At 38.3% G+C, this 23,775-nt stretch overlaps 2 protein-coding genes, 2 non-coding genes and 1 pseudogene across 8 annotated transcripts; all 5 read right to left on the minus strand.

The window, feature by feature from the left end:
* Positions 1-200: 200 nt before the first annotated feature.
* LOC149002635 (uncharacterized) lies at positions 201-11,131 on the minus strand. Of its 5 annotated transcripts, none has more exons than XM_089137440.1 (4): positions 10,814-11,131; positions 10,487-10,541; positions 4,386-4,482; positions 201-4,140 (listed from the first exon to the last, which is right to left on the minus strand). In XM_089137440.1, the coding sequence occupies exons 3-4, from the start codon at positions 4,420-4,422 to the stop codon at positions 3,713-3,715; spliced, it is 465 nt and encodes a 154-aa protein (XP_088993566.1). In that variant the 5' UTR covers positions 4,423-4,482; positions 10,487-10,541; positions 10,814-11,131; the 3' UTR covers positions 201-3,712. The 5 variants fall into 5 exon arrangements, with proteins under 5 accessions (XP_088993566.1, XP_088993565.1, XP_088993568.1 ...); XM_089137439.1 differs by having other exon boundaries at positions 10,700-11,131; XM_089137442.1 differs by lacking the exon at positions 4,386-4,482.
* On the minus strand, positions 11,075-11,147 carry TRNAA-UGC (transfer RNA alanine (anticodon UGC)). Its single transcript has one exon. It is a non-coding gene; the product is annotated as a tRNA-Ala (tRNA).
* Positions 11,148-12,942: 1,795 nt separating this feature from the next.
* Positions 12,943-13,380, minus strand: LOC149002637 (uncharacterized). Its single transcript, XM_089138746.1, has one exon. The coding sequence runs from the start codon at positions 13,378-13,380 to the stop codon at positions 12,943-12,945; it is 438 nt and encodes a 145-aa protein (XP_088994872.1).
* An 8,303-nt stretch (positions 13,381-21,683) lies between these two features.
* LOC149002638 (uncharacterized) lies at positions 21,684-22,160 on the minus strand (annotated as a pseudogene).
* A 1,250-nt stretch (positions 22,161-23,410) lies between these two features.
* Positions 23,411-23,483, minus strand: TRNAA-UGC (transfer RNA alanine (anticodon UGC)). The gene has a single exon. It is a non-coding gene; the product is annotated as a tRNA-Ala (tRNA).
* Positions 23,484-23,775: the final 292 nt, after the last annotated feature.

The raw sequence follows: 23,775 nt of genomic DNA on the forward strand, positions 1-23,775 counted from the left end.
TGTCTCTCACTTTCCCACCCCAAGCAACCAAACAATCTACCATTTTGGGATTTGAGGAAAAAATAAAACATTTACACATTTTTCAAGAATTTTCCCACCCCACCTTTATTCCAGCAAACAAACGCAGCCTCCAATGACCATGGAAAGTGGACTAGTGAATGCCAATTAGTAGAATTGTAAGACTGAGGAGGCTTTATAATGAAAACCATGTTTAAAATATTGTTTTGAACAAATTAATGTTTTTGATGTTCTGAACTTGTTTTTGTTGAATGGGGGAATGGATACTCATTTGTGCCTCCTCCTATTGGACGGCTCAACACTATATCACGATACTTTTCCTCATCAGGGAAAAAAATTCCAGTTGTAGAAAGGCAAGCTACTCTCTTATGCGAGAATGCTCATTTTGATCCAATCCATCCTTGTGTATTCTTACCCATATATTTATAATTGTAGTGTCTTTTCCCTACTTACGGTACAATTCATACGTGTAATCTCTCTCTCTCTCTCTCTCTCTCTTGTAGCTTCCATTGCAAGGATCAAGAAACTTGTTGATTCCTCTATCCTACTAGTTGGACTTCTATAGTTCTATGCTAACCTAAAGATGAAGCTAGTCTTGGTATTTGATGGATTAGGATAACAACGTCGCTAGCTCCTCATATCATTTGAAGGATCTCTTCCAGGAAAAATTCCATTTGGCTTCAAGTGGTCTCTCTATTCTTATCTGCTAGAGTCAAACTCCTTTGGAATTGTTTGTTAATAGGGGTAAGATTTCTTTTTAGCTTGACCTTTGGCTTTTGTGAGCATCCTCTACTATCTTATTGGCTCTAGAGTTGTTCATTCGTCGATCTAGAATCCAAAAAGACACACCCTACTTCGACCAAACTATCCCCTCTGACTTCCTTCTAATAATGATGGTTCCTTGTCCTCCTTTGCCGCTTTTCACTTTGAGTGCTGTTCCCCTTCACCTATAGTTTCCTGGGCTAATTTATTTGCTCAAATGGATGCAAATTTCCTTCTTTTACTTGGAGAACCAACCCTCTCCAATTGCTTTCTTACCCAACCAAGCCTGCTTCTTGCATCGTCACCACATTCAAGTTAATCCCCTCCGCCTCCGCATCCTTACCCTTTTGGTTCTTAGTCCTTGCCTCCATCTAGCATGCATCACAGTAGATATATGCCTTCTCCCTTATTTTCTTGGCCAATTAATTTCTTTCTTCAATGGCAATTTGGTTGGGAACAATATTGGTATATTAGTTTTTACAACCATTATCTCTCATTATGAATTTATGGAGCAAGCAAAACTCTGGTACCTTGTAATTGGATGTTAGTTCCAAACTTTCCCATTTGGCTTATAAGCCCTTCCCTCCTAGAGTTAGATTTATACTTTTGATTATCCATTGATCCTTAGGCACTATTTGTTTGCAAAGTTGGAATGGGACAAAAGGCATGAAAAAATATGTAGTTACTACATATAGGGCAACCCCTCTCCTTTCATCGAATCCGGCCTATCCTCCAGTGCCTCTTGAGAGCCTTGTAATTAATTGCTTTCTTCCCAGTGTCCTATAGTAAGTAGTCTTCTATTTACACTTCTTCCTGTAATAAATAGTCCTATTCAAACTCCTTTGTAATACCAAGTGTCTGGCATTTTGTAGATTTTTCTAGCATTAGTCAGTATATATAGAGCTAAAGTCTATATTTGTAATACAGCTTAGCAAAAACTATTAGATATGATGCAATCTATTATTATATGATAAACGTGCATGTCAATCTTTAGGAAACATGAATATGTGTTTTCTCTCTTGATGATAGTGACTCTGACTCACGATTTGAATACAATGTGCAAGTTGAAACGTCTAGGTCTAGTAACAAACGAAACTCCAAAGACTCAAAGTTAGAAACCGAAGCAAAGGAGCAACATGAACCACTACAATCATCCTTAATTTGGCAAAAATGTTTTTGAACGAAATAGGAGAGCCACAGAAACCACTACAGCACAAGAGGAAACCCAACACCCATTATACCTTGCCAGAAAAGAAGAGTCACATAAAATCTCAATAGCTTTTTGAGGAGCCTATTTGGAACATTCTAACTAATGTTCCAATTAGGGATTATGTATGCAAGAGCAATAGATGAATGGACTCACACCCTAGGAATTGTGATTACCAATTACAAAACCACATATATGGTCTAAAGAATTTTTACAGTTGAGGTCAATGTATCTATCTAAGTTGGCTCAACCTGGCACTACTTATCTTATAAGGTCAGGGTCAAGGTTCTAGTTAGGGTTAGGCCGGCGTATCCAATGTAAATATCTGAGTTTGAAAGGTGAAGCCCAACCTAACGACCCCCTCCCCCTACCAATCCCCAAATAAAAACCCATAAATAAATCACCTCATGCTGGTGATCACCATTCTTTCTTTTAGTCATCATCAAACCAGCCAAGGAATGCGAAAAGGCAAGAGGAATGGGGGGAGAAGGTGTGGATGAACAAAGATTCAAATTCAAGACTTCCTTGATCTTAATGTCTCGATATAGAAGGCTACCCACTTTGCTAGAAGCACATCCACTTGATGATCACCATTCTCCAAGCAATCTACCATGAATTAATTTATATGGTTACAACCTAGAAGCCAACTTACAATAGGTTTGAAGCCCAATCATAAACCAAATCAATTTCCGTTCGACCTAAAGCTTGGCACAAGGATGTCGATGAATAACCAGTAGCTAAATGTTGGATTCGAATTCAAACTGAATGACCAAAAATAATCTGGGTCGAATTTAATATTGTGAGATTTAAAAGCATATAACTTCTATTTTTTCTTCGTTTTGGATTGAACTATAATCCATCTACTACACTTCCCAAATTTTATATGTTTCGATCTAAAAAAATTTTTACACAAGCTCTGAATCTGGCAACCAACTAACAGCACAACTGAATACCTACCCTAAAAGTTAGTGTAAAATACTCTAATTAGTATTATTTTTTATGTTTTTCATTATTTTATTATATTTAATTTTTCAAGTCTTTAAGAATTAAAACAAATTACATACACACATATTGGGTTTTGGGTTTATAAATTATTATATGCTTACACCCCCTAAAATTGATTATCTTACACAATATAATAAATTCCAGGGACTGTCAATGTAATAGTTCGCAAACCTAGTAAATATATATGTAATTTACTCTTAAGAACTAATTTATTTTGGTGATCTAATAACTACCCTAGGTCACTAATGACTCAATCCCTCACCTTTTCTTAAATTTAGGGTTATTTCAGCATCCAGAACTTTGTTCTTGCTACTTTCTCCCTTGAAATTTTCCTAAATATGGGGATAATTTACCATTGAAACTTCTTTCTACTCTTGTTCCCATTTACTGGGGATATACTAAATGATACAATAATCAGCTGAGGACCAACTACAAGAACAAAGTTGTAGTCAGATCTGAACAGAACTGACGAAGATCAGATATGTAATTCAATTTCAGAACTAATCTGGGACTTGATTCAGATGTAGATCCTACTATAGTTGGAACTGAACCAGATCCAAACTGAATTCCCAAATTGACACCCTTACAAATCCTTATGCTTGGAAAAGTAGATGCTTTTTACAAATGCAATTGCTGTGCAACATGGAACAAGATGTGAGTTTCTTTCATTTCATTATTGATTTAATCATTAACAACAACAGCAACAATTCCTTTCGGGAATCATTCTTGTCCACCATTCTCCACTTCTGAGAATGAAGAAATGGAAGAATTGTTATAGAATTTTTCCCAGTTAATACCATCATAATTCCTGATCTCAATGTGATCCAGCGTACCTGGATCGACACATGCGATAGTCACAGAAATCCCGTCGGGATTTGATCTTGGTATATAAAAGGAGGTTATGCCACAAACCTTGCAGAAGGTGTGCTTCGCTGTATGCGTGCCAAAGGTATAAGTTGTGAGAAACTCCTTGGAGTCTCCTAACAGTTCAAAAAAGGTGGCAGGGACTATGAAGTGAGTGTTGCCTCTCATGCTGCAGTCGGAACAGTTGCACTTCCAAGCAACAACACTTCTTGGTGCTACGACTTTCCATCTCACCTGTTTGCAGTGACATCCTCCATTGTGAACCACTTTCTCAGAATCCATAGCTGAACAGTCCCACAGTCCACATAAAAGTGATGTATGTTTAGTAGCTATAATCAGAGTAAACGTTTCATATCATACTGTTGACACCAAACTGAAGTCAATTGAGAATTTAATATGTCAATCATAGTTATCCACTATTATGATAACGTTTGTCAATACGATTCAAATTGCAGATATTAGAGAGCATACAGAATATTTTGACTTTTTCCCTCAAATTTCTAGATAAAAATGTTCAGAACATACTAACAGACTAATTCATGTATGTTACATAGTTTCACCAACATGAATGAGATTTATAGCAGGCCAAACAATCCAAGCTGCACCACTTAGGACTTGATGGTTTCCTACATGGTGATATTCAGAAAGAGGGAAGTACAGAGCAACACTTAGGACTTGATGTTCAAGGGGAGAATCAAGCAAGGTGTACAAACTTCACAAAGAAATTTATTGGCTAAAACAGTCTTCACAAGCTTGGTTTGACAAGTTTAGTTCTATTGCCATTTGTTGTTGGATTCTCTGAACTCAATTCTAATCATTTTGTTTTTGTTCGTCAACCAGGATCTCAAGTAGTAATTATTGTTATGTACATTGATGATATTATTATCTCCAGTAATATACCACAAAAATAGCTGAAAGTAAACACCTATGTTCACAAGCATTTTCAAATGAAGCATTTGGATCCTGTTTGCTATTTCTTGGGTTGAGGAGCTTAGTAGTAAGAAGGGAATTAATCTTTCCCAAAGGAAATATGTTCTTGATCTCCTGACAGATACAGGGCTAGTTGCTGCTAAACCAGTAGACACACCAATGGATCCTCAGCAAAAATTGGGTTCTACTGAAAGCGAAGACTTTGATGATCCTAATTGATATAGACACTTAGTTAGAAGGCTGACTTCTGTCACCATTACAAAGCGTAGCATGTCTTCTGTGGTGGAATTGGTTAGCCATTTTATGCATTTTCCTGAGGAAAATCATTAGGAAGCAGGGCCATCATTTTCTTGATAGAGCTCCAGGAAAGGGACTTACTGATTGTCCTCATCAAAACATAAAATATAGGGTATTTTGATGCAAATTGGCAAACACTGATGGTGACAAGATGGTCAACTGATAATATGGCACCTTTGTGGGGCAAAATCTTGGTACCTGGCGGAGCAAGAAAGAGACTATTGTTGCTCATTCAAGTGCCAAAGCTGAGTATAGAGTTGTGGCTCAAAGCACTGATGAGTTACTATGGCTACAATCTTTTCTCCTTAAGTTGGGAGTTCCAGTCAATCCACCAATGAAGATGTTTCATGACATTCGAATTGTAATCCGTATTGCTAGCAATCCAGTATTGCATGAGCAGACCAAGCACATCGAGCTTGAATTCTTGATTGTCATGTTGGAGATGTTGGCCTAAAGAAGAAGATTGTCACACCATATGTGCTTTCTTCTAATCAGCTTGGTGACCTATTCACCAAGCTTTTGTTGGGTGCTACCATCAAGAGTGGTTGCCAAAAGCTAGGCATGAGTGATTTGTATGCTCCAACTTGAGGGGAGTATTAAGACAGTAATTATGTAGGGATACATGGCCCTATGAACGGTGTGGTACAGTTAGGTCATGTACACTTTAGTCTAAGTGGTGTTTTCTCCTGCTTATCCTTGGATACTAGGGAGTCTAACTATCCTATTGTAGGCTCTAGGTGATCTAATATTCTGTTCTGGGTTAGGAAACTTCTCCTAACCCAGCTGTCAGTAATAAAGCTATCACGGGGGAGAGCTGCTGCATGTTTCACAATTCTCCCTCCACCACGTTCTCCTCAATTCCATCTATTCTCTTCTTTCTCTTTCCCTTCTCAGGTTCTGGTTTTCACAGAAGTTCCCCGTTACAAGGTAAGCAGAACACAATCTGGAATCAACCATATCCAAGAGCCTAGTCCACAATAGTGTACTTCTGAATCCAACAGAGCCAGCTTGATTTTATAGACCAAAGAAGCAGCAAGTCTTTCCCCCTATTTCTGAAAATCAATGGATAGGGGCATAGCTCTTTTACATATATTTATCAGTTAAAATTATGCCTCAGACAGTTTCAGACACTGAAAAGGAAAATCTACAGCCAATCCTTGAACATAACAGGAAGTCAAAAATAGAAACAAAGATTGGCTAAATTCTCCATCCACAGGTTGTCTTGTAGTTTCCCTAGTACTCAAAACAATTAAATCACAAAAGCCATAATTCCTAGACTAGAAAAGCAAATCCCTTCCACCTAAAGGCTTTGATTGGAATCCCTTTTTTTTTATTGGTATGTGATTGGAATCCTTAAGAGTCTCAATATCTGAACAAAATAAAAGTAAGGCTGAACTTACAGTGTTCCTAATTCAACCAACGAAATAAAATTTTAATAATAATAAACTATAAAGAGATAAGAATATTGAAATTGACATGCCATGGAGTGCAGATCTTCCGAGTGAACTACATCTGGGACCAGGCCAATGCTTGAACCAGAAAATTGATACAGAATTTCAGTGAGGAGAGATGATGGACCTGCTATTTTGGGCCATGGGCTTAATACTTTTTTTTAATAGTAATATTGGAATTGGCCAATTCTATCAGGCCAAATATTAGGGATCTAAGTCATATGTGGGATTAAGCAATTAGTCTACCCCTTCCTTGACTAGTTAGATTCTCTAGACAAATATTTTGATGGGAATCAATACACTCACCCAAATAAATATTTTGACAGGAACAACACAACAAAGGAGCAGAAGGATAGGTTTGTTTACTCTTGATTGACTATTATGACATCAGTGGAAAATCCTTGAAGAGAGGAGTATAGATAGAGGACATACAACTAGGAATTGGGAAGAGATGATGTACATTTTGATGAATAAGTATCTACTAGACCATGTGCACAAGGCTCTCCCTTCAACAAGATAATGCCCCCAAACCAACAGCCACCCCCCGCAAAAAGAAAGCCTCCAACGGAAGCCACTAGGCACTTGAATGGAGCTTGAAGCAGCTAATCGACTAAATGCCTTTGAACAAACATTTTAAACCACATTTAGTATCCACCTCCAATAGATGCAACTAAGCTGTTGAAGCTTTAAAGATGGAAGAGCAACAACAGTAGAAGCCTCCGATCATTAAGCCAACCATGGAGTTGAGGTTTCTGTTGAAGAGGTTCCGAAAAAATTTGTCGCTTAGGAAGAGCTGGTCATTGATGCTTCTAATCTTGATGCCTATGTTGAAGTGTTTGAAGCAAATGAAGTTGAGGCAATAGGCAATTTGGCAAAATAGTTGATGGGGTGGTCGAAGGAAGCGCTAAGGAATCTGTGAATGACAAGGATGAATAATAAAAGCTCAACTTTGCGATTAAGAAGGTTAAAGGCACATTTGTAGATGACCCAATGGACACAACAGCTGATATTGAAGTTAACCATATAGAGTTTGTGATCCCACTTGAACCTGGGTGATGTGAACACAAAGACCCCGCTGGACAAAACTCTAATTGGAACCCTCAAGATGGTTCCAAGAAACCTCCATAAGCTGGCCAAATGCCTCTTGAGGGGTATTTTGGCCACCTTGGTCCTTAATTTATTTCTGAAATTGTTTTTTAGAATTTTTCAAAATTTTTGTTGAGTCCAGTTTGGTAATTTGAGTTGGGGTTGGTTTTGTTTCGAAGAGTGTCAGATTGAATGAAAGTTGTTTAGAAGAGTCCCAAGTTAGTTGTTCCTTATCTGTTAAGAGCTACTTATTATTAAGAGTCTAGTCCAATGTGTAATTGGAACCTTATCTGTAAGGAGTTCCAAAGTAGAGTCAGAGTCTTCTTTTTAGGCTATAAATAGCATCTTTCATGCATTAGATTAAGTAAAGAATTTGATTGTTACTTGCCTGAGTGGCAGGGTCTTTTGAGGGGGGCCCTGCAGTTGATTGTGGAGTGTTCTCAATTTGTTTCCAAGCATTCAAGTAACTAATAATCAAGTTCAAAAGGTCAATTCAGCGAATCCAGCAAGTTTCATCAACAGTCCAGCAAGCCAAGTCATAGCCCATTCCCCACCTCCCTCCCTTCCATGCAAGTCCACCCTCCACCTCCCTTGCCCTGTGCAACCTCCCCCAACCCTGCCTTGCTGCCACATCAACCCAACAGCCTCCCTTAGTCCCATAACTCCCCTATCCCCTCACCCCCACAACCTCCCCAGGCTCTTCCCTACTTCTCCAAGGCACCCGTAAGCTCTCCCCCCCCCCCCCCCTTCTTCCCTGCGGCTACCCCAGAATTCCTCACCTGCAGATCCCAAACCCCAGCCCCATTAACCCCCTTTTGGTCGCCTCTAGTATTAGACTATAGTCCTAAAATTATTTTCCCCAATTCATCCCAATTTCTGGACTTTGAAAATTCTTGCACTTCATCTTTCTTTACGAGGATCTGCAGAATTTTTTGAATTTTCAGAAACCCTAAGTATTTAATAATCTCAACCCTCATTCACTGAAACAGTTACTGAATCAAAGAATATTAGCATCTGTAAGTCTGAACTGCAGAACAACAAGCTCTTCTTCCTTCCCCAACCCTAACCAACACCCTAATTGGCCTTTGAAATTCAAATTTCAAATCAGAAATTCAGAGTACAAAAGGATTCAGATCTAAAGTTAAGCTTCAGCAGGCCCTAAAACTACCTTAGAAACCATAGAACCCTTCTCCCTTTCTCTGGAACTTCCTGGGCAAACCCTAAGGCTAGGGAATTTACCAAAATAACTCTAATCCTGTACCAGGTTTACATCACTGGTTTACATTTTAAACATCTATAAGCTGCCTGAGTCTGGTTTTCGAGAACTGGAAGTGTATCACATAATAATTCATCCTTAAATTTTACAGAACTCGAGAACAAGGTTTAAGTGGGAAAGAGCTGATGTAGACCCAAATCAGAAGGAAAATCATAAAAGTGCTGTTGATGATACTGTCCACATGAACAGTGTCACAGCCTAAACTTGCCTTGTGAGAGAATACTTTCTAGAAGATCGTGTTGGCTCACCAGTGGAGAAAGATCCTATGCTAATCTACCATTGTTTCCATATATCATATAAATTTTACAGAGTATATCTTATTTCAATTTGGTAGCTTCTGAATTCAGTTTGCTATATTTTGTTTTCAGAATTGGAAGTTTCCATCTCTAGATGTATTTAGTTTCTTAATTAGATCAGGAATGGGTTGATTTCCATTGGTTATTTGGGTTTTTGTAAATAAGACTACGAGGCTGAGCAGAGGAGGACAGAGATTGAAGAGAAAATAATTGTGGTTGTGGCAATTTGAGACCACAACATAGGGGATGCCAGGCTGACTGAACTTCTATATCCCTTCTCTTCTTATTTTTTTAAGGAATTCAATTTCTTCATCCTTGATACTGGTTGCAATTTTCTCCCACTGGCTTCTCCAGTTCAAGATTGAGTTTGCCTTCAGCATTCTTTGGTGTGCAGCAGATATTCATCCTTCCACAACCTTAATTCTGGTCATCATAATCAAACACTGTTTTGAGAATCTAGTCCTCCCTTTGAGACCTTCCATTGACCTCAACATCAGCCTCCTTCAATTTGTAGCTACTGCAATTTGTACATTGCCAAACCTGTCCTAGTTTCTAACTTCCAATCTGTGGTATTACTCCACAGCGACAGCTAGCCAAGGAATTTCAAAGATGTGTACCACTGTTATTACTTCGCCATTAACCTACTCAGCCAATCCCATTGTTGGATTCTTCTATAGATAATAGCCTAACAATTTCAGTCCTTCCATCATATCTATAATCTAGTCTTTATCTTTCTGTGATATTTGTTGTTAAATTTATTAACAAAGTTAAAACAAAGCTATAAGCATGGGCAAAAACAATTACATAGTTTTAAGGATCCATCAGGGGGCTAATTTGAAGATGGGTTTTGAAGTTGATTCATCAGTAGGGTATGTAAATGGTGCTAGTTGGAACATATTGATTCTCTTCATTTATTTTGGTTTGTTGGGAATTTTCCAAGGTAATAAGAGGTTGTATTTTTGCAGACCTAACTCTTTTCCTCTATCAATGAAACAACGGAATACTATTCACCTATCTAAAGAACACCAAATAAGAAATCTCCAACCTCAGTCAAGAGAATATGTGTATGGCTTACAAAACAGAGGAAGATAAGTCATGAAAGCTAAATAGCAGTTTTCAGATAGTTTCAGCCTTTCCGGTTAAAAGGAAAATCTTCAGACTAAAACCATTTATGAGCTTTTACCAATTCAATACATATTCACATCCAAATGAGAAATCAAAACGAATGAGATTCAATATTTAAAGATTGAAATTTTGGTGCAAATTAATCCAACTTCCAACTAGATCAACTTACATCACGGAAGTGGGCTGTTGGATCTTATCGTACCACTCCGCCGCTCCCCAAGTTGCTTTGCAAGCGATCAGAACCCAGAAGCAGAGTATAAAATCAATATCTTGATTAATAAATTAAACAGTCAAAAAAGAAAGAAAAATAGTCAAAAGTATCTCCCACGTGTTTCCAAATTCAAATCTCAGAAATGAACTTCTTATATCTTAATTGGCTCACATTTTCTTCTTCTTGCCTCCATCAAACCCTTATCAAGTGTACAACGAACAACTCACAAATCAAGGGAAACCTGCTTTGCGCCATTAGATTTGAGAAATTGATTATTGTTCTTACCGTTCACTCTCTTTGAAACTTGTTATGCACAGAACAGGTGAAGATGAAAGAAATAAAGCGCCGCCGAAAAAGAAATAAAGAGAAATTTTGCGCCATATTGTCTGTTTTCTATCAACCAAAGATGCCCTCAAGACAAGCTTCTTACACAGGTGTAAGTCCAAAACGAAGCGAGCTCATACAGGGGCATTGTGTCATCATATGATGATATGATGGAAACCCTATTCCACCGAATGCAATTAATCACTGCTCGCTTGGAAGTGGTGGAGATGCGGGGTATCGAACCCCGTACCTCTCGCATGCAAAGCGAGCGCTCTACCATGTGAGCTACATCCCCATTGATGGTCATTCTTTCCCTATCTGTAATAATATTGTTTTTAGCAGTAAACACAATGCCCACAGCATGTCACCCAAGACGCCATTAACAGTTTACGATTCTTCTATCTTCAAATATTGTGATTACCAAAAAAAAAATATCTTCAAATATTGTACTAAAAATTTTCAAGACGATTTTCAACTACCGGTGTCAATGGTCGGATTTGGGCTGATTTCAACCCACAAAACACCTAGTCCAAATACAGTCTATTAGTAAAATAACGGGTTCGGTTTAGTGCAGTTTGGATTCGCGCTAACTAGCAATTAAGACTCAGGTTGATAAAAGGTTCATGGTATGCAAAAAAACGAATAGAAAGAAATAGTCAAGCATGTTATAACAAAAGCAAAATTCCTGTTGGTCAATTTCCATTAAGAAATTAAAAGTCATTCCACGTTGTAGAAAAACCCAAATAGTAAATAGTAACATAAAGACTACAAGCTCATTCATCAAACTCCAGCAGATGGTCCACTAGAAACAAATTCTCAAAGAAAAACCCTTTTAAATTACATCTTGTACTATGATTCATTGCCTTAAAATTGGGTTCTTATATTATGAAATTGTAGATTTTTTTTTCTTTTTGTGAAACCGTCTCTTTTTTGGGTTGGTGTTTAGTTTGAAATGCAAAAGAAATACATTTGAATTGATAAGTATTTATTCAATGTAAACAAACTTAATACATTCAATTAGACATTCATATGTAATTATTTTGTAGAGAGAGCAATTTTGTAGCTCACTCTCTACCTAGGGAAGGTCTTTTGTAGAGAGGCACGACAAGTTGGCCATCTTCCCACCCCTGTTGATTTCTCTTTGTAATCAAACAATGCACTATTTGCCTTCTTAAATTTAAAGTCCTATTTGCGGAAGAAAAAGAAAAAAGAAAAAAAAAATGGAACTCTCTAGTTCTTAGAGGTTACATTGGATACAAACTCCTCTTTGCTATAATACTACTGCAAAGTCAATTTAAATATTTAATAAATAAGTTTTATTAATTAATTGAATTGAAATCGATTTTCACTAAAATGCAAAAGGAAAGAAAACACGTCATTAGGACAAAATAATGCAACCTCCACAATTCATGCATTTGGATCTGCCATTGAGAGGTTCTTTCAACAGCTTTGTGCCTTCACCACCGCCATTTTCTTGATCCTCAATAGTTCAAAACATATATTGAATTGCAGGCGGTACAAACAAGAAGACATCTAGTTCAATTTGAACCAATCTTTCTCCATCATATCATCGACTTTACACGCAGCTCTTCACTCATCATTTGTCAATAATTCCAAAAAAATGGGATGGTTTGCAGACTGCCAGAAAAGTTTTTAGTGAAATGACTGAGAGCATGTAGTTGAGTGGTGCTTGGTGTTTTTGGTTGTCATTTTTCATTCTATGGACAATGTACAAAAGTTATTCGATAAAATGACTGAGAGGAAGGTAGTTTCGTGATGTTAAAGTTATATGTACAAATCTGTATTTGATATAGAATACGGTTTATAGTAATGTTTGTAGGGTTATTCATTTCAACTTTCAGCTTTCAACCATCCCCTACCTCAAAAGCCATTGTACCAACTGACATAAATGATAATTTTGCCATAATTTATATTTATTCTATGGTGTCAACCCATGCATAATCTTTGGTTTTTTGTGCCAAAAGACATTTATTTGAAAGAAAAACCCCTAGGGAAGTTACAACTTGCATAGTCAAAATACAAAGGCCAATGTATCAAGGGGGGGGGGGAACAAAAGACAATAAAGAGGACTATGAATAATTGGTAACAAAGGAAGCCCGCCGATCAACTACATTGTTTCCTTCTCTAAGGGTATGTACAAAAGCTATGGATTCAAACTGATTCTTCAATATAAGGATGTCTTCAATGATATGTGAGATACTCCATGGCTTTGAGGATTCTTGTCGATTAATAATATTGATAATAACTTCATTATCACCCTCAAAGATCACTCTCTTCAAATTTCTGGAAAGAGCCACTAGTAAAGCCGTCTTTAAGGCTTCAGCTTCAGCTTGAAGAGCTTTGAAGTAGCCTTTGGGGAATGCGAAACTGAGAATGAAATGCCCAAGATGATTTCTGGCAACTCCACCAATACCAGGTGCAAAGAGATTGTCTGCAAGTCTGATGGATGATCCATCAATATTGAATTTAATGTGATCCTTGGGAGGAGCAGTCCACTGAATATTCATTCTTTTGGATCTAACTCCTTAAAATGGTAGTTATGAAGGTACTCAGCATGTAGAGATTGAGCAAGCCACCATACTTGCCTTGGACTTTTGAAGGAATCACCATGACTTGCTTTGTTGAAAGAAGACCAAATAATCCAAAGAGTAGTAATATGTAGTGTAAGAGCAATACCTGATGGAGAATTTGATTTAGTAGCTGCAATTCAGTTGATTAGCTGATCAACGATGTTAGTTGAATGATTCCACCAGCAGATTCTAAATTGTTTTCAAATCTGTCTTGCATATTGACATTTCAAGAAAATATCAGCCATATCGGATGAGCATAGGTAACAAATATCTGGAATATCACATCCTCTGTTCTTGAGCAAGTTTGGTGTGGGAACTTTTTGATGGAGTAACTTCCAGGTAAAGTGAATGATTCTTGGGGCTAAGGGGAGATGCCACAACTTTAACCAAGGAATGGACTTCTGTTGGGTATTACTGTTGCAAAATACTTTATAAGCTGAAGCAACCGTGAAGTTACCAGATGAGGTTTGATCCCAAATAATGATGTCTTGCTTCTTAGAAAGTGGGAGATGTATGTTGAATATTAGCTTGGCTATCTCTGGGCTTCACCAAATCAAGAACTAAATCATGTTTCCAGGTATTTGAATCATGATCAATGAAAGAAGATACCTTACTAGGAGCATTCTACGAGAGAGGATGAAGTTGATGTAGCATAAGAGATGGATGTATCTATCTATTAACCCATGGATCAATGTCATTGCCATTACCCACTTGATGAAAGATGTAACCCTTCAATAAATCTCTTACTTTAATGAGAGATTTCCAGCTCCAGGAAGAGGATTGGTTGGCAGTTGCTTGAAGAAAATTGTAGTTATGGAAATACTTTCCCTTCATAACTCTTAACCATAGAGAATCCTTACCTGAAATGAGTTCCACTTTTTAAGATGCTATTGGAGGTGGATAAGCTTTGAATGAAGAATATGAGATGGAGACCCCTAGAAAACAACTTTCCAGTGCTCAGAGATGACATTTAAGCATGTAGGTTCAAGGGTCCAAAATTTTTCAAATCTGAAAGGTTTTTTGTTTTTGAGAATTGGACGATCAACATGAAGAATCAAAGCAACATGGTCTGATTTTGTGACCGTAAGGTGTCGAGTGTAGGCTTCAGGAAACAAACTAATCCAAGAAGGGTTAGCCATGAATCTATCAAGGATGCCTTCAACTCTCCTTTTCCCTTTTTGTTTGTTGCACCAAGTGTATTTGGGACCATGGGCTGGGAGAGTACAAAGATTTGCTTCAAAAGAAAAATTTTGAAAATCAGTAGTTCTATGATTTTTTAAAGTCAAACCTCCCAGCTTATATTCACTAAATAAATAAGAGTTCCAGTCTCCCCCAAGAATCCATGCATGCTCCACAAATTGTGCTAAATTATGAAGAGTTAGCCATTGATATTTCCTAATGTTAGCATAGGCACTCAAGTAAAGGAAAGTCATGGTCCATTGAATGGAATTATAAGTAGCAACAGCGTGAATACACCACTCAGATGACCACAAAACATCAACATTGACATCAGTAGACCAACAAAGTAAAAGACCCCCAGCACCATGCTGAGGTGGGACAGCAAGATGAGAATCAAAACCTAACTTCCTACAAAAGGTTCTAATGCAAACAGAAGAACTTTTAATTTCAGAAAGAAAAACAAGTGATGGCCTCAGATTTTTGATGTGAACTTTGATTTCCTTTTGTGTCAAGGATAGGCCAAGTCCTCGACAATTCAAACAAAATGCAATCATTGCTTCTTGGATGGTAGTTGTCGGTCTGCCATCACCAACTCATAATCAGATTGTAGAATTTTATGTTTCTTCAGATCCAAACTAGTAATCTCAAAGCTTTCACCAATCTCTTTGATAGTGCATTTTCTTTTGTTGGGAATGAGAGTGTTGTAGCTTTGAATTTGTGTGGAATCAATATTCAAACATTGAGCCTGTATGCTAGTATTTCTGTTGGTAATAGAGTTTGAATCTAGAGCAGTAACTGGAAGATTATGTTGTTGAACCTGTTGGACCATTTAATGAAAGTGCTGAATGATTGGAGTAATATCTGGGGAAGAAGGATTGAGTGGAGTATTAGCTTGATTAGCAGATGGGGGGGGGGGGGCTAATGTAAGATTGGTTTGTGGCTGAGTATATGCAGTGGGTTGTGAAATAGAAAACTCCATCTCCTCGAATTCAGGGGTGTTATGAGTGATAGGCTGCTCTTGTGATTTGAAAGGCTGAATGATGTTGATTGGAATTGGATCATTCAAAGTGTGATAACGAGGGATTTCAAGGTTAAAGGTGTGGGTCATCCATAAGAAAGCCTTTAGAATACACAGTTGTCTTTCCTTGGTGTAAGAAGCTTCTATGAGTGGATTAGGAATGCCTTCCAGATCAGTGGGATTGAAAGGGATAGATCCATGGAAAAGGTCATCATAGATTTCATGGATTTCTCCCAATAAACTTGATCTTCTAGCAGGAATAGTAGGTTTAGGTAAAAGAAGACTAAGGTTGTCTGCTTCCCTATTAGAAGAGATGGACTAAATCAACCTATTGGAAGTTTTAAAGGGACAATCACAAGCTTTGTGGCCAATTCTAATGCAGTTTCGGAAAATGTTTGAAGGAAGATACTCGAAGCTGAAGTAAATCACCTAATTCTTGTTTGGAGTAATCTCAAAAATCACTGATGTGACAAGATCAAGGCTCAGGGGGATGGCAATTCTAGCTGCTGGAAGATTGTTAGAAGCAACAAGACCATCAGGGTTTTCAATCTTAAAGACATGTCCAACTGTGGAGAATAGATCATGAAGGATCTCATTCTTATGGAAACTCCAGTGAAGGTTTGTGATTTGTACCCAAATGATACCGAAAGGAAAGGGGGAAATGTTGGCTGGAATGGATTGATCCCAAGGTTGCATGAAAACTACATGGTTTTGTTAATACCAAGGTTGAGAAAACAAAACCACATTCATATCTCTGGCACGAGCAAATTTGATGATGAATCTATCAAGGGCTCCTTCAATGAGATGGAAACCATCGACTTTAACATATTTAGATTTCCATCCTCCATGGACCATTTTCTATAACTCAGAATAAGTAATGTGAATACCATAAGGAACCCACCCAATGATAGTATATTTGAGGTTTTGCTGCACTTCATTGAGTTGTTGTGACGAAAGAGAGACTTTGTGAATAGGGCGAATAGGAAGGTCTAATTTCCTAACAAAGTCAGCTGCTAATCTCTCAGCTGAAGGGTCATTTGGGAGAAAATGGAGGGAATCAGAGTGGAGGCGGGAGGAGGATTGAGCAAGGGATGGGTTTGCCATACTAGCCTCAAGCCACGAGTACTTGAACACACTTTTACTAACACTAATCGTGTCGAACACCTAATGTAGGTTTCCTAAGGGATAAGGTAAACAAAACCATCTTCTGAAGATATATAGACAAAGAGTAGAAGAAATAGCCAATGAATCTAGACAGGAAAAGAATCCATGGAGAGATTAGAAGATGAGAACTGCAGGAAAGTAGATCTATTGAAAGCCTATCATCGCCAGGGGAAGGTAGAGAGCAGCAGGTAGAGGGGAAGACATAGAGTTTCCAGGAAGAAAATGAGATAAGGCTAACAGAAGAGGGAGGGTTTCTAGGGTAAATCATGCTCATATATCATATCGAGCCCCGCAAGCAAAAACATGCACAGATTCTCGCAGATAAACCAAGTTTCATGAAAACATTTTGCATGCAACAAGTAAAAATGATTTGATATAAATGCAGAAATAAACACAAGTGAAAAGCAGCAACCAGCGATCAAAATAATGAAGAGAAATATGCTGTTAAAATTGGGGAAAACTAGAGAAAAGGAGAGAGAAGCACCAACCTCGAACAAAGTGGATCCATAGCCAATGGGGAAAACGTAACAAGATCCCTACCTAGCAGAAGAGTTTCAGGTGAAGAGAAATGTTCTCGATCCGAAAGAGATCAAGGCAAGTCATAACAGAGAGCACTGGAAATGAACAAAAAGGTCTAGATCATAGCTGAAACTGCTACCAGGAGGGAAATCCAACCACCTTAATCAGCCAACTCGCTGACTTCGAAATCCAGATCTTCGAGCTCGGGAAAAGAGGAAAGACATAAGAACATGCAAAATCAAACCCATAAAGACCAAAAGATATCTCAAAAGATCTCCATGAAGAAGAAAAACATGAATCCAACTCTACAAAACCCTATTTTCCCTCTTGTTTCCTCCGCTACTATCAACCCATGCATAATCATGTCATCTATTTGAAAGAAGTTCAGTTCCCAAAAAAAAAATCATAGTGTGAAGAGTAATATTGTGTTCCCCATAATAGCTTTGTCATTAGATAAAATTCAAACTTGTTGAGCAATTAATTATTTAATGGGCCGGTTATGTGGGTTGATATCCACTACAATTTTAAGAATTATAATCATGGGTTTGGGCTAGTCCATTATCCAACTTCTATGGGCCTACATTAATTGGTATCTATTAGTAAATTTCTATTACTAGTACTTATGGCTAAGCTACAAAGCCTTGGTTTCTTAAATGTATAAGAGTTTTTCTTCTTTTTTTTTTTTTTTGGGGGGGGGGGGTTGTGTAATCTTAGAGTCCAATCCTTTGCAACTAGGCAGAGCCTTCGTCTGTGTGTCTGCCCGCTGGATGCGCTGCCGATGATACCAACCATGGTTGCTTGGTACTACAGCTTGGGCATCCAGCTGGTGGATGCACGGGCCCACGCTTTGCTTGGACATAGAGGATTTGTGTTAGTAATCTTGATTGGCACATTTGATTTTTTGGACTAGCTAAAAAAATGAATAACATAGAAATATGTAAACCAAAGCTAATGATGCTCTAATTATATGTTAAAAACAAGTCATTTTGACTTCACAACAAGGAAAATTTACTTTGTTGTAATCCAAAGCTCTTTTTTAAGGTTGGAAGTTTGGTCATGATATAACATTTCCCCTTTTTAGCGATGAAGGGTTAACCCGGGAATCGGTGGGGTCTGACAAGTCAACAAGGACCTTTAAGTTTAGAATCCATTCCAGGGATAGTATCAGCCTTAGAGACCCAGGAAAAGGGAGGAAGGAAACCATGGAATATGGGGGAGAGAGTATTAAATATGATTAGGGTAGCAGTGGAGCCACCAGAGGCCTCGGATGAGATTGTTGGACCAGCCGATTGATGTATTGACCGTCGGACCTAGCTAGTCGATGATAAAATGGAAAAATGAAATCGTAAATTTGAGGCCGTCTACCCTAGAAATAACCCTAATGCGAAGGGAAGTCTTCATTTCGTGAAAAACCCTATCAAACAATAGCTCGAGAGAGAAGGGAAAGGAGAGCTTAAGGCCAAGGGTTGGCGAGACTTATCGAAGGTTGAAGCTTGTGTATTCTATTGAGAAACACTAGTACAAGGTGAATCTCACTGTCCCCTACCTATCTATGTAAGTTTCGTGACATTTGGTTTAGTATGGGTTATTTGATGGAACCACCAATGCAAGGGAATGGGAAAAACAAAGGGGTTTTTCCTATTAAGTTTCTGCATGTTCCAAGGCCTTAGAGTAGACTATTGAAATGGATAAAAAGGTGATTTAGTAAGGATGGTGAAAGGTTGGGTTTGAAACCCCAAAGTTGGGTGAAATGGAACCCAAGTTGAGGAATAGAATAGGGGGCTAATTTACTAGGAAATTAAAATAAAAAAAAGGGTCTTTGGGTGAGGGACATTTGCTGGAAGCTCACTAGAACTGGGGGGAGAAGACCCGAATTCTGGTGTGGTTTTCCTCCTGGAGACCCTCCAGTCAATACAACAACTGTCCGTTGAGGATGTTGTATTTACCATGGTGTTGACAGGGGGTGGCTTGGGGCTAAATATTAGGAGAACTTTTGGAGATGGATATTCCTACACAAACACTAACATGTGTATGTCGGAATATAACAACCCAACTCGAAACCGCAAATGGATTGATCGGAAATCCGCACAAGGTGAGGAGAAAATGGATGTTAGACTTAGGATGTTATTTATATAATTGATTGCCATGATTGATATGTATGCTGTGATATGAATGTGTTACTATGTATGACATAATTGCATAAATCCAAAATATAACATGTGGGTCCTACACACAAACACACACACTATGCTTGTCTATTAATGTTTTACTTATCCTTATCTTAATGCTATATATCAATGTAGATGATCAAGGGTAAATGAGGAACCGTATCCTTATATGACGAGGGTGGTGGCTATGGCCATTGCCTCCGAACACTCATGCATACTTGCATATACATCTATGACCATATAGCTGCACTGGGTTAAGACTCATCCTAGCGTGCAACCAACCTATCAACAGGGGTATTGAGGTTGGCAAACCTTGGTATGGAGTATTGATACTAGTGGTCGCCCAATAGACAAAGTGGGAGCCATAAGGAGACATTGGGTACCCTTGTATGCCATTCATGTCACTACGAAGATAGCAGGGCTTTAAGTGGTGGCCTAGGTGTTGGGGTGTATGTCCAAGATAGTAGGTTGCTTGAGGATATGCATTCCTAGAATGGTGAGGGGAGCTAGGCCAAGATAGCGGGTTGCTTGAGGGTGGTTTCCCTAAACCATGGAGTGCACCCAGATAAGAGACCTTGTATTTGGCTAGGTAAGTCTCCATATGTGCTAGTCTATGCCAATTGTTGTGACGAGTGGATGGTGAGGATAATGAGAGACTGTGAGCCTAGTGTGGACCTAATATCCCTTAATCCCGATCGTGGTACGAAACGTGGCCCTTACCCTATATCCTCGATCATGCACTTTCTTTTATGGATTAAGAGACCGTTCCTAAGGATTAGTATCCATAAAGTGTGCTACTAAAGTTAGAGATCTGCATTATGAGATGTATGGGAGCATCACATGCATATGATTTTGCTTGTTTTTTCTCCTCACGAGTACACCTCTTGGGGATTTCTTCTTTGAGATGGAACTGCAAGTTTGGGACAGCGACAACTAGGGAGATAAGGTGTTGACTAAGGCACAACCAAGCTAAATATTTTGCTTATGTAATTTCAGTAGTACAACTGGACAATTGTAAAATTGAGCACCTTAAAGACAAGGAAATGATGTGTCTTCTCTTTCCAAATTTATAGATTCTACTTGTTATCTTTGTTGTGGACAATGTGGACATACACTACTTACGGCACTGCATCTACAGGTCTAAGGGGGGCTTGTGTAGGAATCCCGTACCAATGAACTAATCCAAAAAGCCTCTAGGTCAAAATGTTACACATGATCTACATTTGGCCTTGTATGATTTGGGCTCAAAATTCTGACATAGTGGGTGAGTCAAATGGTGCTAGATTAGTGTTAGGATAGGGTCAAGAGTGAGTGTTTAACCTTGGATGGGCCAAGCCCTACAACCTTATATGATATTTTTGGTGAAAGTAGAGTAACTAGAATTATGAATTGTTTATTCTCTTGTAGTTTTAGTTTTTTTTTTTTTTTTTTTTTTTTTTTTTTTTAACCTTATTCTTTTGTAGTCAAGATGAAGGTATCTGTCTAAGTTGGCTCAACTTGGCACTATTTAGCTTATAAGGCCAAGGTCAGGGTTCTAGTTAGGGTTACGCTGGCATATCCATCGTAAATATCTAAATTTAAAAGGTGAAGCCCAACCTGACAACCCCCTCCCCCTGCCAATTCCCAATTAAAAGCCCATAAATAATTAAATCACCTCATGCTGGTGATCACCATTCTTTCATTTAGTCATCATCAAACCAGCCAAGGAATGCAAAAAGGCGCCCCCGGGGGGGGGGGATTGGGGGAGAAGGTGTGAATGAACAAATATTCAAATCCATGATTACCTTAATCTTAATGTCTCGATATAGAAGGCTTAGAAGGCTAACCCACTTTGCTAGAAACACATCCACCTGATGATCACCATTCTCCAAGCAATCTACCATGAATTAATTTCTATGGTTACAACCTAGAAGCCTACTTACAATAGGTTTGAAGCCCAATCATACTAACCAATTATAAACCAAATCAATTTCTGTTCGACCTAAAGCTTGGCATAAGGATGTCAATGAATAACCAGTAGCCAAACTGAATTCCCAAATTCAAAACAAATTGAGACCCTTACAAATCCTTAGGCTTGGAAAAGTAGATGCTTTTTACAAATGCACTTGCTGTGCAATATGGAACAAGACGTGAGTTTCTTTCATTTCATTGTCTATGTAATCATTAACAACAACAACAATTCCTTTTGGGAATCATTCTGGTCCACCGCTCTCCACTTTTGAGAATGAAGAAATGGAATAATGGTCATAGAATTTTTCCCAGTTTCTACCATCATAATTCCTGATCTCAATGTGATCCAGCGTACCTGGATCGACACATGCGATAATCACAGAAATCCCATCGGGATTTGATCTTGGTATATAAAAGGAGGTTATGCCACAAACCTTGCAGAAGATGTGCTTTGCTGTATGCGTGCCAAAGGTGTATGTTGTGAGAAATTCCTTGGAGTCTCCTAACAGTTCAAAAAAGGTGGCAGGGACTACGAAGCTGGTGATGCCTCTCATGCTGCAGTCAGAACAGTTGCACTTCCAAGCAACAACACTTCTTGGTGCTACCACTTTCCATCTCACCTGTTTGCAGTGACATCCTCCATTGTGAACCACTTTCTCAGAATCCATTGCTGAACAGTCCCACAGTCCACGTAGAAGTGATGTATGTTTAGTAGCCATAATCAGAGTAAAAGTTCAAACAAAGCTATGAATAAGCATGGGCAAAAACAATTACAAAGTTTAAGAATCCATCAGGGGTCTAATTTGAAGATGGGTTTGGTAGTTGATTCATCAGTAGGGTATGTAAATGGTGCTAGTTGAAACATATTGATTCTTTTCATTTCTTTTGGTTTGTTGGGAATTTTCTAGGGCACTAAGAGTTTGATTTTTGCAGACCTAACTCTTTTCCTCTATCAATGAAACAACGGAATACCATTCACCTTTCTAAGAACCCCCAAATAAGAAATCTCCAACCACAGTCAAAAGAATATGTGTATGGCTCAGAAAACAAAGGAAGAGAAGTCATGAAAGCTAAATAGCAGTTTTCAGATAGTTTCAGCCTTTCCGGTTAAAAGGAAAATCTTCAAACTAAAACCATTTATGAGCTTTCACCAATTCAATAGATATTCACATCCAGATGAGAAATCAAAACAAATGAGATTCAAGGTTTAAAGATTGAAATTTTGGTGCAAATTAATCCAACTTCCAAGTAGATCAACTTACATCACGGAAGTGGGCTGTTGGATCTTCTCGTACCACTCTGCCGCTCCCAAAGTTGCTTTGCAAGCGATCAGAACCCAGAAGCAGAGTATAAAATGAATATCTTGACTATCAAATTAAATAGACAAAAAGAAAGAAAAATAGTCAAAAGTATCTCCCACGTGTTTTCAAATTCAAATCTCAGAAATGATCTTCTTATATCTTAATTGGCCCTCATTTTCTTCTTCTTGCCTCCATCAAACCCTTTTCAAGCGTACAACTAACAAATCACTTCAATAATCAATCTAGGGAAAGCTGCTTGCGCCATCAGATTTGAGAAATTGATTAGTGTTCTTACCGTTCAATCTCTTTGAAACTTGTTGCACAGAACAGGTGAAGACGAAAGAAATAAAGCACCGAAAAAGAAATAAAGAGACGTGGTAGGATCATCTACCTCCCTGAGCCAATTTTGCGCCATATTGTCTGTTTTCTATCAACCACAGATGCCCTCATGACAAGCTTTCTTACACGTTGAGGTGTTTGTTCCCCCCCTTGTAATAATCAGGTATGCAAGAAAGCGTCAAGAAACAGGGGCATTGTGTCATCATATGATGAATGATGGAAACCCTATTCCACCGAATGCAATTTATCATTTTGTCATCTTTCTAAATCAGATATGATGGAAACCCTATTCCACCAAATGCAACTAATCATTGTTCGCTTGGGAGTGGTGGAGATGCGGGGTATCGAACCCCGTACCTCTCGCATGCAAAGCGAGCGCTCTACCATGTGAGCTACATCCCCATTGATGGTGTTTATTTCCCTATCCTAATAATACTCATGGTATGCAAGAAAAAGAACATATAGAAATAGTTAAACATCCTATAACGAAAGCAAAAATTCTATGTAAAGCAAAATTGCTATTGGTGAATTTCCATTAAGAAATTAAAAGTCATTCCACATTGTAGAAAACCCACCCACTCTATAGAAATCAAGAACCCAAATAATAAGTAGTAACATAGAGACTAAGCTCATTCATCAAGCTCCACCGGATGGTAAACCATATTCAAATTCTCAAACCAAAAACCCTTTTAAA

This window comes from Hakea prostrata, chromosome 10 (genome assembly GCF_041222555.1).
Source record: "Hakea prostrata isolate BN-2017 chromosome 10, UWA_Hpros_2, whole genome shotgun sequence".
NCBI classification, from domain to species: Eukaryota; Viridiplantae; Streptophyta; class Magnoliopsida; order Proteales; family Proteaceae; genus Hakea; species Hakea prostrata.